At 45.0% G+C, this 16,027-nt stretch overlaps 1 protein-coding gene across 1 annotated transcript in view; it reads left to right on the top strand.

Moving 5' to 3' along the window:
• The window catches only part of LOC308334707 (steroid hormone receptor ERR2-like), a gene marked incomplete at its 3' end in the record, with an annotated part of 73,326 nt that overhangs the window by 10,403 nt on the left and 46,896 nt on the right, over positions 1-16,027 (top strand). Inside the window, exon 2 of the mRNA XM_080791511.1 lies at positions 12,720-13,285. Coding sequence (XP_080647637.1) covers positions 12,720-13,285 — 566 coding nt within the window. The remainder of the gene's footprint in view (positions 1-12,719; positions 13,286-16,027) is intronic.

The following is a 16,027-nucleotide window of genomic DNA, read 5'->3' on the forward strand; positions in this document are numbered from 1 at the left end:
ACCGAGTGCCGCGCTACGAGCTTGTAGGTCTGCTATTTTTAAAAATGCTTGTCTCAAATCTTTTAATATATATTCTTTCAGAGCGAACATTTTTTAACTCAAATCTTTGCCTCCGGGGGGGGGGGGAACAACATATTTTGAGATGGGGGTCGGCGGCCAATTACAATAATTTTTGGGCGTCCTTGACATGAAATATTGAGAACCACTGATACAGAAACATGATTTAGAAGACTTTTTTATTTATTTTACTTCTTACGTCAGGCCTAAATGGGTTAAATGGTTGTCCTACACACACCCGTAGGGGTCCATGTTTCACCCCCTCAGGCCAGGGTAGTGTAATGTGTACCACCGTAGGGTCCATGTTTCACCCCCTCAGGCCAGGGTAGTGTAATGTGTACCACCGTAGGGTCCATGTTTCACCCCCTCAGGCCAGGGTAGTGTAATGTGTACCACCGTAGGGTCCATGTTTCACCCCCTCAGGCCAGGGTAGTGTAATGTGTACCACCGTAGGGTCCATGTTTCACCCCCTCAGGCCAGGGTAGTGTAATGTGTACCACCGTAGGGTCCCTGTTTCACCCCCTCAGGCCAGGGTAGTGTAATGTGTACCACCGTAGGGTCCATGTTTCACCCCCTCAGGCCAGGGTAGTGTAATGTGTAACACCGTAGGGTCCATGTTTCACCCCCTCAGGCCAGGGTAGTGTAATGTGTACCACCGTAGGGTCCCTGTTTCACCCCCTCAGGCCAGGGTAGTGTAATGTGTACCACCGTAGGGTCCATGTTTCACCCCCTCAGGCCAGGGTAGTGTAATGTGTACCACCGTAGGGTCCATGTTTCACCCCCTCAGGCCAGGGTAGTGTAATGTGTACCACCGTAGGGTCCATGTTTCACCCCCTCAGGCCAGGGTAGTGTAATGTGTACCACCGTAGGGTCCATGTTTCACCCCCTCAGGCCAGGGTAGTGTAATGTGTACCACTAAGTAACAGGAAGCCATCAGGACCAATGAGTCTACTGATGGATGGGGGGAGCAGGTGGTGGAAGAGTAGTGTTCTGTTATGGTCCCCTTATTAGGCACAAAAAAACAATAAAAATACACTTTACTTTTTACTGTATTTGTTTATGTGGACAGGACGATGCATATTAATAATGGACGTCACATGGACGTAAATACACCGGATAATATAGCAAAGATGCTAGTTTTCATCCACAGTCCTCACAAAGAAACACACAAACAGAAAAACAGACAGACTGCCTTGCAATTTCAACTCTTTTTGCTTACCTCCCCTATAGTAGACCAGTGTTGTTTTGGGCAGAACATTTTAGTTTTAGTTATATATAAGTCTCTTGAATATAGGTTTCATTTAGTTTTAGTCACATTTTAGTCACCTGGAATGTTTCAGTGTTAGTCTAGTTTCAGTCGACTAAATACCGTAAGATTTTTGTTGACTAAATCAAAAAAAATCGTGACAGTGTTGCACAAATGTTTGAATATATTCTTTCAGAGCCAACGTTTTTTAACTCAAATCTTTGCTTCTATACAGTATGTACAGTAGGAGGTCCCTGTAGGAACAACATATTTTCAGATGGTGGTCCTATATTCCATATATCTTTGGGAAATTGGGGGGTCCTTGACATGAAAGTGTTTCAGAACAATTAACTGACACAGAAAACATGAGGTTTTTCATAAAACTGTCAAAGCATTTAGAAGACATTATTAATTTTGTAGAATCGTCCTCAAGGTCTAAATTGGAAAACAAAACAACAACATGTATGTATAAAACATCCGGGCGTGTGCAATAAATACAATACACGCAGCCCCCCCTTTGCATGTATTTTACGCATGGAACCCTGAAACACTCCCCGTGCGTGCATACACATACATTTGTTCAGAGTGACATGTTTATTAACCCATTCTGAACGGGAACCCATTTTGGTGTTAGCATCATGTTATGCTTTAGCTATTGAAAAACAGCAGATCTACAAGCTCGTAGCGCGCCACCGAGTGGCGCGCTATGAGCTTGTAGATCTGCTATTTTTGAAAAGAATCGAAGAACGACTGACATTTTTTTTAGAATCTGATCTCAGGTCAGAATGGGTTATAATCAGACCAGTGTGTGTCCAGTGGAAACCTCGTATGAATCTGATCTCAGGTCAGAATGGCTTAATGGGCGATAGCCCCACCACGAGGGTACCTCAGCGCCGTGTGGGGGGGATTGGGGGGGGGGGGGCCGTGTGACTGCATCAGAGGAGAAATAACTTCATTACATGTCATGACCCCCGTCTTGATATAGATATATCCTTTAGGCACGTTGTCAAGGACTCTGAATTCATCAGGATGTAGATGGCCGACCGAGAGCGCTCTCTCTCCACCGCGGTGGCCATTCAATCACCCCCCCCCCCCCCCGAAAGCAGGGGGGGTGGGGCAGGGGGATGGGGGGGTGTGGGGGGAGGAGGGGGGGAGGGGGGTCGCTGGATATATGCTAAGTTTGAGGGGAAAGCGACCGGAGTTCTCTTGAGGGGACGGACGGACCACTTAGAATTAGAATGAGTTTGTTTTATTGATCAAATGAAATTAACACGGATGCACGCACGCACGTATGCACGCACACACACACACACACACACACACGCACACACACACACACACACACGTGCACACAGACGCCGTGCCTAATAATCATGGAGTGTGGGTCGGCCTCCATGTTTAATTTAATGGGTCTCATTGTGGCGCCGCGCGGCGGTCCCACGTCGTGAACTTAATTCCTCTTCGCCGCGTTAATTTGCATTGTGTCAATTGACCGGGGCAGCTTTACTGTATCAGCTTTGAGTCGCCATGCATTGAAATTCAGCCCATGCTCTGTGATGTCATTAGGCAAATGCAAAGTTGTGTCATTTACACATTTAGAAGAAGGGGGGAGGGGGAGGGGAGGGGAGGGGAGGGGACGGACGGAGGGACGGACGGACGGACGAGAGAAAAGCCTATTTGCGCGGGACGACGAAGACTCGCTCGTGATTATCAGTGGGACGTTATTACTGTGGGAGAAGAAGCGAGACGTTTGAAGGTTATGTTTCTGGGCAGTAATTGAAATGCAAAATAACATTAGGATCGATGGTCATCTCTGTTTATTTATGAAATCAATATGGTAACTGTCCCTCACGAGTCCCTCTCTGATTCCCAATGACGGCTTAACCCATTCTGAACGGGAACCCATTGTGGTGTTAGCATCATGTTATGCTTTAGCTATTGAAAAACAGCAGATCTACAAGCTCATCGCGCGCCGACTGACATTTTTAGAATCTGATCTCAGGTCAGAATGGGTCAATCAGACCAGTGTGTGTCCAGTGGAAACCTCGTATGAATCTGATCTCAGGTCAGAATGGGTTAAGTCTGCTCGTTTATTCTTTCTCTCCCCCATATAACCTCCTCCTTCAGTCTTTTTTAACCCCTTCAGACCCATGAGGAACCAAATGTCTTCTAAAAATCCTGACGGTTTTCTTGAAAAACCTCATGTTTCTAATTATGTCACTCGTTCTCAAACATTTTCATGTCAAGGAACTCCAAAGATATATATGTAATTATGGCCGCCGACCCCCATCTGAAAATATGTTGTTCCAGGGACCCCCCCCCCTCCCCCCACCCCAGAAGCAAAGATTTGACTTGTGAAAGAATATATATCAAAGATTTGAGTTAAAAACGAAAGAATATTTTATTCAACGATTAGCAGCATATTTTTTACGATTTCTCAAAAAATAGCAGACCTACAAGCGTGTGCCACGCTATACGAGCTTGTAGATCTGCTATTTTTCAACAGCTTTAAAGCATAGCGTAATAAATAATGCTTATGAAAACACCCAGCAGTGGGTTCCCGTGCGGAGTGGGTTAAAGGCAGTTAGGGGTGTGTTTGACTTTGCGGGGAGAGCAATTTCCTGGAGGTAGTTGATGTGTATGTAGATGGAGGTTGATACTCCAGGTAAAGGAGGAGACATCATCCATGAGGGAAATCTATGCAATCTCTCCTTGTGGCAAATGACATTGAAGAGGCCATATGCTGGAAGCTCTCTCTCTCTGTGTGTGTGTGTGTGTGTGTGTGTGTGTGTGTGTGTGTGTGTGTGTGTGTGTGTGTGTGTGTGTGTGTGTGTGTGCGTGTGTGCGTGCGTGTGTGCGTGTGTGTGTATGCGTGTGCGTGCGTGCGCGCGTGCATGACACATACTGTAAAAGTAGCATTGTTTTCACTATAGAAAAAAAACTTTCGAAGGTATTCATCCAAATTGTGCGTCTACAGATGCGTTGAGAATCTGAGCGGAAACCCAGTTGTAATAATTGTAAAAAGCTATACCTTGCTTTCCCCATTCTTTCCTTTTTATTAATTTTTTTGGTCCAAAAAAAAACTCTATTACAGATGCGTTTTTCAGCAACAACAACAAATTACAAACCTGCTCTGTATTCAGCCTCAGCTATACTGTAATAATATTGTACATTGTGTGCCAGGTGTAAAATTAATCACGCAATTATGTATTTTATTTTATTTATTATTATAACATTTATCCATGTTTTTTTTTTGATGACCTTCGGTTTGTGCCGACACTATGCGTTATACGTTCATGTTGTTGTAACTATACTTAACACTATACAGACACACGCGCACACACACACACATACACACACACACACACGCACACGCACACACAGACACACACACACACACACACACACAGACACAGACACACACACACACACACACACACACACAAACACGCGCACACACACACACACACACAGACACACACACACACACACACACACACACACACACACACACACACAGACACACACACACACACACACACACAGACACACACACACACACACAGACACACACACACACACAGGCACGCACTTACATTTCCATTTATTTCACAGTCATTTTATCCGCTGACTAACAGTGTAATCTATGTGTCAGCCGAGAAGGGGCCACTCAGTTTAAAGCTGATAGAGTTTGCCCCAAACAAGGACAGCCTATCATAGAAAGATTAATGAACTAATTTCATGCATGGCTCCTTGCTCCTCTGTCCTCTCCTGCCTCTTCCATGTTCCAGCGGCTGTGTGTTCGGCGGCCATGATTTACGCGCTGTTGTTCCGTGCTAGCGGCTTAATCCGTTTCGGGCGGGAACGCCCTGTTGTTGTTAGCATTATTATGCTATGCTTTATAGCTATTGAAAATTAGCAGATCTATAAAGCTCATAGCGTGCCACCGAGAGGCGCGCTATGAGCTTGTAGGTCGGCTATTTTTTGAAAAATCGAAAGAACGACTGACATGGAAACATGGATTTTTCAGAAAAGTGTCAGGATGTAGAAGACGTTTATAGAATCTGATCTCAGGTCAGAATGGGTTAACCCTTAACAATAACACCCCCTCCCCTGTCCCCTCCCGTACGTCCCACTCCCTTCCCACCAGTGGATAAATACGTCGTGAAACGAAGGCGTAGAAAACACGTTTTTTTTAACTCTTCGCGTGTCACTACCGGCCCGGGCCGTCGCCATGAGGTCCCGGTATAAAGGGCAACACCGTATAGTTCATTTAACTGCACGTGTTCAAATGTATAACTCGGGTCCATTCGGTTTTTTGATTGATTGATTGAAAATGAAATACCGTATTTATTAAGTTTGTAGAATTACAGTACATTTCAAGCACAAACTACAATACAAATACTTTTAACTGTAAGTGGACGACACCATAAAGCATTACACTTGTTTACAACAGGGTCCACCTTGTTCAATTCATCAAAACATTAAGAGACGTACAAATACATTTGTGCTCTTTCGGACGCGAGACACATTTTCTTTTTTTGTTACATACACATAATAGTACATTACAGTACACATGTATGTGTACAGTATGCATACTACAGTATATTGTAGTGCGAACATTTAGTGAGTCTGGAGCGTCTTTCATGGTTTAGAGACTTTAGCGAGAGGAGGTTGACAGATTCAGGATTTATGCAGTTGAACAGGAGATCTGCAACACTGCCATGCATGACTACCGTATGTGTGCAGTGTGCACGCACACACACACACACACACACACAAACACACACACGAGCGCACACACACACAAACACACACACGAGCATGCACGCACACACACACTGTGGTATACACACTGCTCTGGCGGCTCATTTTCACACGCATTGCACTTCGGTTATAAAGAAAAGGAAAAGCCTGCAGCGGTCACTGAGCATGGGGTGGTAAATAAACCGTCTGGGTTTGTTTCCGAGGCTACTGTCCCTGTAAATAAAAGGTCTGTGTTTCCGAGGCTACTGTCCCTGTAAATAAAAGGTCTGTGTTTCCGAGGCTACTGTCCCGGCGGTGACTCGGTCACGTTTATCTCCATTGTGGAGGTCCTGCACGTCTTCAGCTGCGTGGCACAGCGTCTAGACAATCTCCTTCAGAGTGTTGTGAGAGGACCGGAGCGGGCCCACGGCGCAACACACACACTGGAGGCACGCTCAGTGTGTGTAGAGAGGCAGGGCCTGAAATACCCGTAAGAGAGGGCACTTTTTTCGGGGTGCAACCCAGCACTCTTTTAGCTAGTGGAGATGCGGTCGGTGTGTGTACGACATGATGGGTTTCTAAACACATTTGTTCAACGCAAAATGCTGCGTTCAAGTTCAGGAGACTTCGGGTAGAAAAAAAAGCTATTCTTCTGAATGCTAGCCTTGCCTTCCAGCAAGAGGAGAGGAGAGGAGAGGAGAGGAGAGGAGAGGAGAGGAGAGGAGAGGAGAGGAGAGGATGGTAGAGGAGAGGAGAGGAGAGGAGAGGATGGTAGAGGAGAGGAGAGGAGAGGAGAGGAGAGGAGAGGAGAGGAGAGGAGAGGAGAGGAGAGGAGAGGAGAGGAGAGGAGAGGAGAGGATGGTAGAGGAGAGGAGAGGAGAGGAGAGGAGAGGAGAGAATTGTAGAGGAGAGGAGAGGAGCTACAGGGCATTTGCATTTCTTTCATATATATATAAACGCTGTATTTGTGGTCGTGGAAAAAGGGCAGTTGTTTTACAGACGGGTATAATAAAAGGGCAGATAGGGAATGATGACCAAGCCCCCCCTTTGATGTCTATGTGTGCGTGACACTGCTGCATCGCATGGACCTCAAAGAACAGGTTGACCTTCACGTTCTGTCCGAAGCGGTTTGGCCGTGTCCGCCCCGGTCGGCCCGCCCCGGTTCTCTTCTGTGTGTGTGAGCTACGTAGCGCTGCCCCGCTAGAGACACGAGGCGCAGTGCGATGTCTACGTCGTCAGGGAGGGAGGGAGGGGTCGGTTGGTTGGTTGGGGGGGAAGGTAGTTATAGTGGGAGGGGTGGAAGGAAAGGAATGCACCCAGGAAAAAGAAAATGTGCCTTTTTTTCTTAACCCATTCTGACCTGAGATCAGATTCAAAAAATGTCTTCTACATCCTGACAGTTTTCATTCTGACCTGAGATCAGATTCTAAAAATGTCTTCTACATCCTGACAGTTTTCATTCTGACCTGAGATCAGATTCTAAAAATGTCTTCTACTCTGTCAGTCGCTCTTCGATTTTTCAAAAAATAGCAGACTTACAAGCTCATAGCGCGCCACTCGGTGGCGCGCTATGAGCTTGTAGATCTGCTATTTTTCAATAGCTAAAGCACGACATGATGCTAACACCGAAAGGGGTTCCCGCGTAAAATGGGTTAATAATAGGGGAAACCAAATTATGAAACTATGGGGGCTATTTCTGTTCCGCGAGAATTGGTTTGGTTCATGCCATTATTTTATTTCGACAGATTTGAAAAGGACATCATTAAAAATTTCCATTAAAAAAAAACCCTAACCAAAAAAAAAAAAACATCTCCCAGGCGTTATTGCCGCCGCGCTAAGTGTGGAATGAACTACTTTTTTTGTATTATACATATGCCCACAGTGTACTATTCCACAGGGAACCCCCCATATCGGGCTGCAGACATGGAATCACACAATGATGTATTAACTGTTACCGTGCCTCTCTCTCCAATTCCCTCCAATGAGGGGGGGGGGGGGGGTACACCTTCCCAATTGACTATTGGTGCAAGTTGACTACTGACGAGATTTTAACTAAATCTTTTATTAACCCATTTAGACATGAGGACGATTCTACTTAATGCCTTCTATAAATCCTGACAGTTTTCTGAAAAACCCCATGTTTCTAATATGTCAGTCGTTCTCAAACATTGTCATGTCAAGGACCCCCAAAAATATATGTATTTGGCCACCAATCCCCATCTGAAAATATGTTGTTCCAGTGACCCCCCCCCCAGTAGCAAAGATTTGAGTTAAAAACGTTCACTCTGAAAGAATATATATATATTCAAAGATTTGCGGCACACATTTTCACGATTAAAAAAAAAAAAAAAGCAGATCTACAAGCTCGTAGTGCGGGGCACTCGGTGCCGCGCTATGAGCTTGTAGATCTTTCTATTTTTCAATAGCTTTAAAGTTTAATACCAAAAAGGCGGTTCCCGGCCCGCCCAGAATAGGTTATAACCGCAGCAATAACCTGAATAATACTGAAGCAAAGCCTCCAACATAACGTGGTATCGCTCCATCTGAAACTGTGTTAACAGTCCCAGAGTGATTAAATATGCATAAGGAGTGTCTGGGACCCGTAAAAGAGGAGGGTTTATTTCCTCGTGCCTCGTCTGAAACAGGAAGGAAGCATCGTGAGGGGATCAATAGATCTGATCTGGACCCAGGAGGAGTAGGAGGAGGGGGGCTATCTCCTCCCTCCCCCCCCCCACCCCCCCCCCCCCAAGCAGTTTAAAAACAGGTTTCATGTTGTCTGGGGCCCGTTCGACGTCTTCATGGTTCTGTATGTGTACTGTACTGTACTGTGCTGTGCTGTACTGTACTGTACTGTACTGTACTGTAATAATACTAATATATACGATTTATATAGCGCTTTTCTGGATACCCAAAGTCGCTTCACAGAAAGAAGTACAGACATATTTATTAGAAAACTATTTAAAAGGTTTAAAAGGTTAAAAACTAGAAATAAAAATCAAAAGAGGGACAAACAAGAAGGGTGTATGTGTGTGTGTGTGTGTGTGTGTGTGTGTGTGTGTGTGTGTGTGTGTGTGTGTGTGTGTGTGTGTGTGTGTGTGTGTGTGTGTGTGTGTGTGTGTGTGTGTGTGTGTGTGTGTGTGTGTGTGTGTGTGTGTGTGTGTGTGTGTGTGTGTGTGTGTGTGTGTGTGTGTGTGTGTGTGTGTGTGTGGGTTATGTAGGGAAAGCCTGGTACTGTACTGTACTGTACTGTACCGTATATGCACGTGTTATATCATCTTTTGGAGAGCACTTATAACACAGTTAAACAACATAATGAGACGGACACAATTAAGAGTTTCAAAGTATTATAATTTAGTATTTGAATACGGAGACAGCATTCAAGCGTTGCAGTGGAACACCATGCAGTACTGACTCAGCACAATTCAGTCACACTTCAGCTTAAAATACCCTCATCCTCTCCCTCAGGGAGAGAAGGTGGGTCTGAACACATGACACAATAGGAAGACCCTTCCCTCATATCAGTCCACAGGTCAAACCTCATCTCCTTAAATGTATAACTTAGTGTATATTCCAGATGTCCTCGACACACTTATATTATGCGTTTATACAATTCACAGCCACGTAGACCCTATAAACTGTGCAACATCAGCACCAGCTGTGACAGACAGACAGACGACGACAGTGGTTTTAACTCTAATTCTGTTAGTTTAAATATTAATTAATTCACGTCATATTGTTCAGGTTATTGTCACAAAAAAGAGGATTTGTATTGTGTTGCCTTCCGTACATATAACAACAACAACCCATAGTGTCAATTACAATTACAAAGGCAATGTTTATTTATATTTAAGGTAAAACGTCAAATTCTTTGTTAATTCTTAAACAAATTGGTTTACATTTATACATTTATTTTATACGCTCAGCGTTACAAATGCATAAACAAACGCTGAGGGCTTTATTTGGGTGAAGGAAGTAATGTTTATAACACAAACTAAATAGTAGAATTGAATAACTTCTTAGACCCTAAATACAGTGTACTTCGTTGACAGGTGCAATTATAGACCCTTCCCCCTGAGGGGGCCCCCTCCTTTTTAGGGGGCACTATAGCCCCTCCTAATATACACATAAGGTTTAATGTTTGTCTTTAGTTCAATGTTTGTTTTGTAAACGCTGTTGACAATGAAGGGAAAATTTACATCATATTGTCCCTCACGTCATTACGTGTTGTTTTTTTCTGTTATCCCATTTTGGGCGGAAACCCCTTTTGGTGTTATAGCATCATGTTATGCTTTAGCTATTGAAAAATAGCAGATCTACAAGCTCATAGCCACCGAGTGGCGCGCTACGAGCTTGTAGGTCTGCTATTTTTTGAAGAATCGTGAAAAGTGACATGAAAGTGTTTGAAAGAACGACTGACATAGAAAAAAACATAGCTTTTTCAAGAAAACAGTCAGGATTTAGAAGACATTTGCAGAATCGTTCCCAGGTCAAAATGGGTTATTATGACATGCTGTCACTACCCCCCCCCCCCCCCCCCCCCCCCCGCCCCCCCTCATTACCCCATCCAACCTCTCACTTAAATGCGTCCGTAACCCGATCAGCACCGGGCGGGACCGGGACTATGGATCGGGGGTGTATCACCCTGTCATCTTCTGCATATGCTGAGTGTAACACCTCTCTGTCCATTAACACACTGAGACCTCAGAGAGGATTCTATACCAGTGCTTTCTAAAATGCTGACCGTTTTCTGTCTGATAAAGCCCCATGTTTCTTATATGTGTCGGTGTGGTTTTCAAACTATTTCATGTCAAGGACCCCCCGAGAATTATATGTAATTGGCCGCCGGACCCCCCCATCTGAAAATATGATGTTCAGGGGACCTCCCTCCAGAAGTAAAAATAAAAACGTTCACTCTGTAACAATATATATATATTCAAAGATTTGAGGCACATTTTCACGATTTAAAACAAAATAGCAGACCTATACAAGCTCGTAGCGCAGCACCGAGTGCCGCGCTATGAGCTTGTAGATCTAGCTATTTTTCAACGGCTATAAAGTATAATAATAAACATAATGCTTTTAAAACACCTAAAGGATGTTCCCGTGCAGAATGGATTAACGGGCCCTTCTGGAGTTTCACTCATTCATTTGCAGCTGGCATTGGACCAATCGCTGAGCACCGTTTGCAAGACGTACGGTATGCGGGTGGGGGTCTTCTGTTGACACGGTCGTTAGTTCCCATTTCGCCCTGAGAGAAGAGGAATAAGAAAAAGAATCTCGTAGTCAGTGACAGTCAGTATTTCACTTAGCAGTCCAAAACACGTCCCGTCTCCGTCCCCGCCTGTCCTTAACACATTTTGGACTGATGATGTCGATTAAAACAAAGGCTTCTAAATCCTAATAGTTTTCTGAAAAACTCCCATGTTTCTATGCGTCAGTTGTGCTCAACCTTGGTCAAGAACCCCCAGAATGTTCTCTATTGGGCCACGGACCCCCATCTCAAAATATGTTGTTCCAGCGACTCCCTATAGAAGCAAAGATTTTAAGTTAAAAATGTTCGCTCTGAGATATATATATTCAAAGACATTTTCACAACTTTTCAAAAAATAGCAGACCGGTACAGTACAAGCTCGTAGCGCGCCACTCGGTGGCACGCTATGAGCTTGTAGATCTGCTATTTTTTCAATAGCTAAAGTATAACGTATATAACGCTTGAAACACCAAAAGGGGTTCCCGCCCAAAATGGATTAACATAACCTGATCAAAGTAGGAACGAAGAAGCAATAAATCACAACACTGTAAATCTCTCTCTGAAACAACTTGGAGGTTGTGGAAAGCGAACCGCCAGGAAAATGATTTCAGAATAGAAAAGTCGTGGTCTTGAAAAGCTGACGGCAACATTAATAAAACAAAATTGGCCAAAGTTATCCTCTGATTATTAAGTTATTTCTATTGTCTTTTGTTCTCTTCTTGTTTTCCTTTTTGGACAAATTAACTACACTATTTTGTATATTATGCACTAATCAAAATCCTGTTTCACACCTGGATAGAATGTTGGTGACTGTAAACTGTCATCAAGTACTCTACAGTATACTCAATATAGGGGAAAAAAACATTTAACCACTATTTTTCATAGAATGTTTGCCTAATAAAATAAGCTTTATGCTTCAGCCCTATATACAGTACTGTACCTTCTTGGCTAAAATAAATCACCATGTTGACTAAACAATGTCAATTGCTTAACAACCATTTTGTTTTGTTTTAAAATGAAACGAAATGAAGATTCAACTCAACTCTTTTTTTGTGGCTTTCACCTTTATTATTTTTTGGGGGAGAGAGATGGGGGAGGGGGGGGGGGTGACATGCAGTAAAGGCCGTCGGGATCGGGAGTCGGGAGTTCGATTTGCACATGTGGTGAAAAATGTGGTGCAAATCTTTGAATAATATATTTCAGAGCGAACATTTTTAACTAAAATCTTTGCTTCTATAGGGGGGGTCCCTGGAACAACCTATTTTGAGATGGGGGGGTCCGTGTGGCCCAATAGAGAAAATTCTGGGGGTCCTTGACAAGGTCCAGCCAAGGTGCCTCTGGACCGCTGAGCCACGGCCCAGTCCTCTCTCTCTCACCTCTCCAGATAGATGGATGATCATTACTGTGTTCTCCCTGCAGGCTGCTGAACAGGATGCCCTCTGAGGACCGCCATCTGTCCTCCAGCTGTGGGTCCTACATCAAGACCGAGCCCTCCAGCCCGTCCTCGTCGCTGGTCGACACCGGCAGCCACCACAGCCCCAGCGGCCAATCGGACGCCAGCGGCGGCTACGTCAACATCAACGTCAACAGCGTCAACAACAACAACAACAGCAACAACAACAACGGCAGCACGACGACGACACACAGCGGCGGCCACAACGGGCGCTCGCACCACCACCACCACCACCACCACCCGCTGGACTCCCCGCCCATGTTCAACCCGGGCATGCTGGTGGTTGGCGGCGTTGGCAGCGGTATCGGCGGCGGCGGCGGTATCGGCGCCTGCCTGCGGCGCTATGACGAGTGTTCCGGGGGCGTAGGGGGCGGGGCCAACGACAACGACCACTCGCCGATCAAGTGCGAGTACATGCTGAACGCCATCCCCAAGAGGCTGTGTCTGGTGTGCGGCGACATCGCCTCGGGCTACCACTACGGCGTGGCGTCCTGCGAGGCCTGCAAGGCCTTCTTCAAAAGGACCATACAAGGTATTTCACAAGGTATATATATTACCTTATATATTTATACTTTATACTGTTTTATGTGCCTGGAAACTAGCCTCGATACCCAGGCTTTAATTTCGTCTGCGCGAAAAATGAAAGTCTGGAGGAACGCATTGGCTGCCTTGGTCTAGAAGTGGGAGTCAACGCTTCCGGGTGGGCGTCGCTCCAAATGATGTGACATAGCGCTTCACTAGGTGGGAGAGGAGTGGCCAGGGCTGACGGACAGATCGGTGAGATCCAATCAGGGCGTGCGCAAATCTCAGCCGCGACCCGCCCCTATAGACCAGAAACTTAACACGTTAGCTCAGGCTACCTGGAAACCAGACAAATCTATGTATATGTATGTATCTAATACCTAATCTATGTATATGTACATATGGCAGCGGTGGCCGAACGGTTTGCGGAGCGGTCTTGATATCGGCAGGTCGCTAGTTCGTATCCCCGGACCGGCACGTTAAATTTACCACCACTGAAGTGCCCTTTGAGCAAGGCATTGAACCTCTACCATGAAATGTTCTATGAGCAGGGCCTGGCTGTAAACAAGTTATTGAGCTTAGTCCAGTTACCCTGCAGGGTAAACATGGTACCTTTCCTTTCCTTTACATATATATGTACATATACATATCTACATATGGGGTACATAATTATGTACTGTATATGCCCCCCATTGCAAAAAAATCACACATTTGTCACTCGGCTAGATTTTGGTCTGGGACCGCTCAGTCGCGATCGGATTTCACTCCCTCCGACGTAGTGAGGGACCAATCAGGAACCAGTATGTAAATATATATGGGGCAGGTTTATCACGAGAGGCTTGTTTTTTTATTTTATTATCCGCCGCTTTTGGAAATGTAGGTGATATTAGTCTGGCAATGCCAGGCCTGTGTCCCGCACCCACAAATGGCAGATCTACAAGCTCACGAGGCACTAGTATACAGCGCCAGCCAGCACCACATTATAAACTTGCAAATCGTCCTATTTTCGGTGCACGATACCGTGGCCACATGCTAAGTATAAATCAACCCTTTACCCTTTCTCCTTACCTGCCCATGCAGCGCCCACTGCAGCTGGGTCGGTCTAACCTGAAACCAAGGACACGGTTCTAAAATAGTTCTTCTGGCAGCGGTACCGGCCAAGTTGAAAGGTCGCTCGCGGAGCGCTGAGGTCCTTTGGCGCCCGGCGTTGCAGTGATGTATTGTTGTTAAGTGTGAACCACCTTTACAATGTAAACTAAATTTATAACCTGCCGCGCTGTGTTGTTTTGTATCGCACTCGTTCTAAAATGTTTCTCACAACCGGCGCCAAACACTTATAATTCATAGGAGTACTGTACTGTACATGATGAGGGTTCGTTCCTCTGTCTGGACTAGTTTATATGTCTTCTAAATGTGCTGGTATCTGACCTGTGCCCCCCAGCTATAGGAGACTATGGGCTCCGCTAAACCCCTTATCCTTAAACGTCTTTGCCTTATTTTACTATTTCTAAAAACATTTTTGAATAGTTCAACTAGCCAATCTACATTGACACGTTGTGAGCTTGTATAGACTGGCCATTTGAACTATTCAAAATGTTGAGTTGACGCCGTTGCTTTCATACATTCACCCCAGTGTTGTTTTTGTCGACTAAAACTAAGACGAAAAATGTTCGTCAACTACCTATTTTCACTGACAAAAACAAATGGAAACTAAGCTACGATGACTAAAACTAAGACTAAATATACTGACAATTTCATAGACAAATAAAAACTAGACTAAAATGTTAGGAAGGGACTATAGTGGACAAGAGATCCAGTATGAGTAATTTTACGCTTGGTTGCATGCTGAAAATAGCCGATCTACAAGCTCGCGTTGTGAGCTTGTAGATCGGCTATTTTCTGTAAAAACACCGCTTATCCGTAGTCAGGTCGCGGGGGCAACAGCTCCACCAGAGTGCTCCAGACTTCCCTCTCCAGAGCAACATTAGTGACTTCCTCCTAAAATAAAATGAATAAATAAAAGTAATATTGTAAGTAAATTAGTAACATAGGCCTATTACATGCCTAAGTAAGCACTGCTGCCATGCCTTAATACAGTGTGAAGATTATGAGTGCGTGCCGCTGTAAATATGATGTGTGGGAAATTATCCCAATTAATGTCCCATACCCCAGAATGCTGAATGATGCATCTGGGCACCACTCAACCATTGGCTACTCAATGACTCCTGTCCCATACTCCAGAATGCTGAATGATGCATCTGGGCACCACTCAACCATTAGGCACTCAATGACTCATTCATTAAACCCTTAGTCTGTAGGCTACTGTACTTATTTAAACCCTCAGCCTGTACTGTACTTATTTAAACCCTCAGCCTGAACTGTACTTATTTAAACCCTCAGCCTGAACTGTACTGCCAAACATGTTATGTAAACGCTGAGTTGGTTACCTCTGAACAGCCAGTGCACCGACCGCTGAGTTGGTTAAAGTTACCTCTGAACAGCCAGTGCACCGACCGCTGAGTTGGTTAAAGTTACCTCTGAACAGCCAGTGCACCGACCACTGAGTTGGTTAAAGTTACCTCTGAACAGCCAGTGCACCGACCGCTGAGTTGGTTAAAGTTACCTCTGAACAGCCAGTGCACCGACCACTGAGTTGGTTAAAGTTACCTCTGAACAGCCAGTGCACCGACCGCTGAGTTGGTTAAAGTTACCTCTGAACAGCCAGTGCACCGACCACTGAGTTGGTTAAAGT

Source organism: Protomyctophum bolini, assembly GCF_963924005.1.
Source record: "Protomyctophum bolini genome assembly, chromosome: 19".
NCBI classification, from domain to species: domain Eukaryota; kingdom Metazoa; phylum Chordata; class Actinopteri; order Myctophiformes; family Myctophidae; genus Protomyctophum; species Protomyctophum bolini.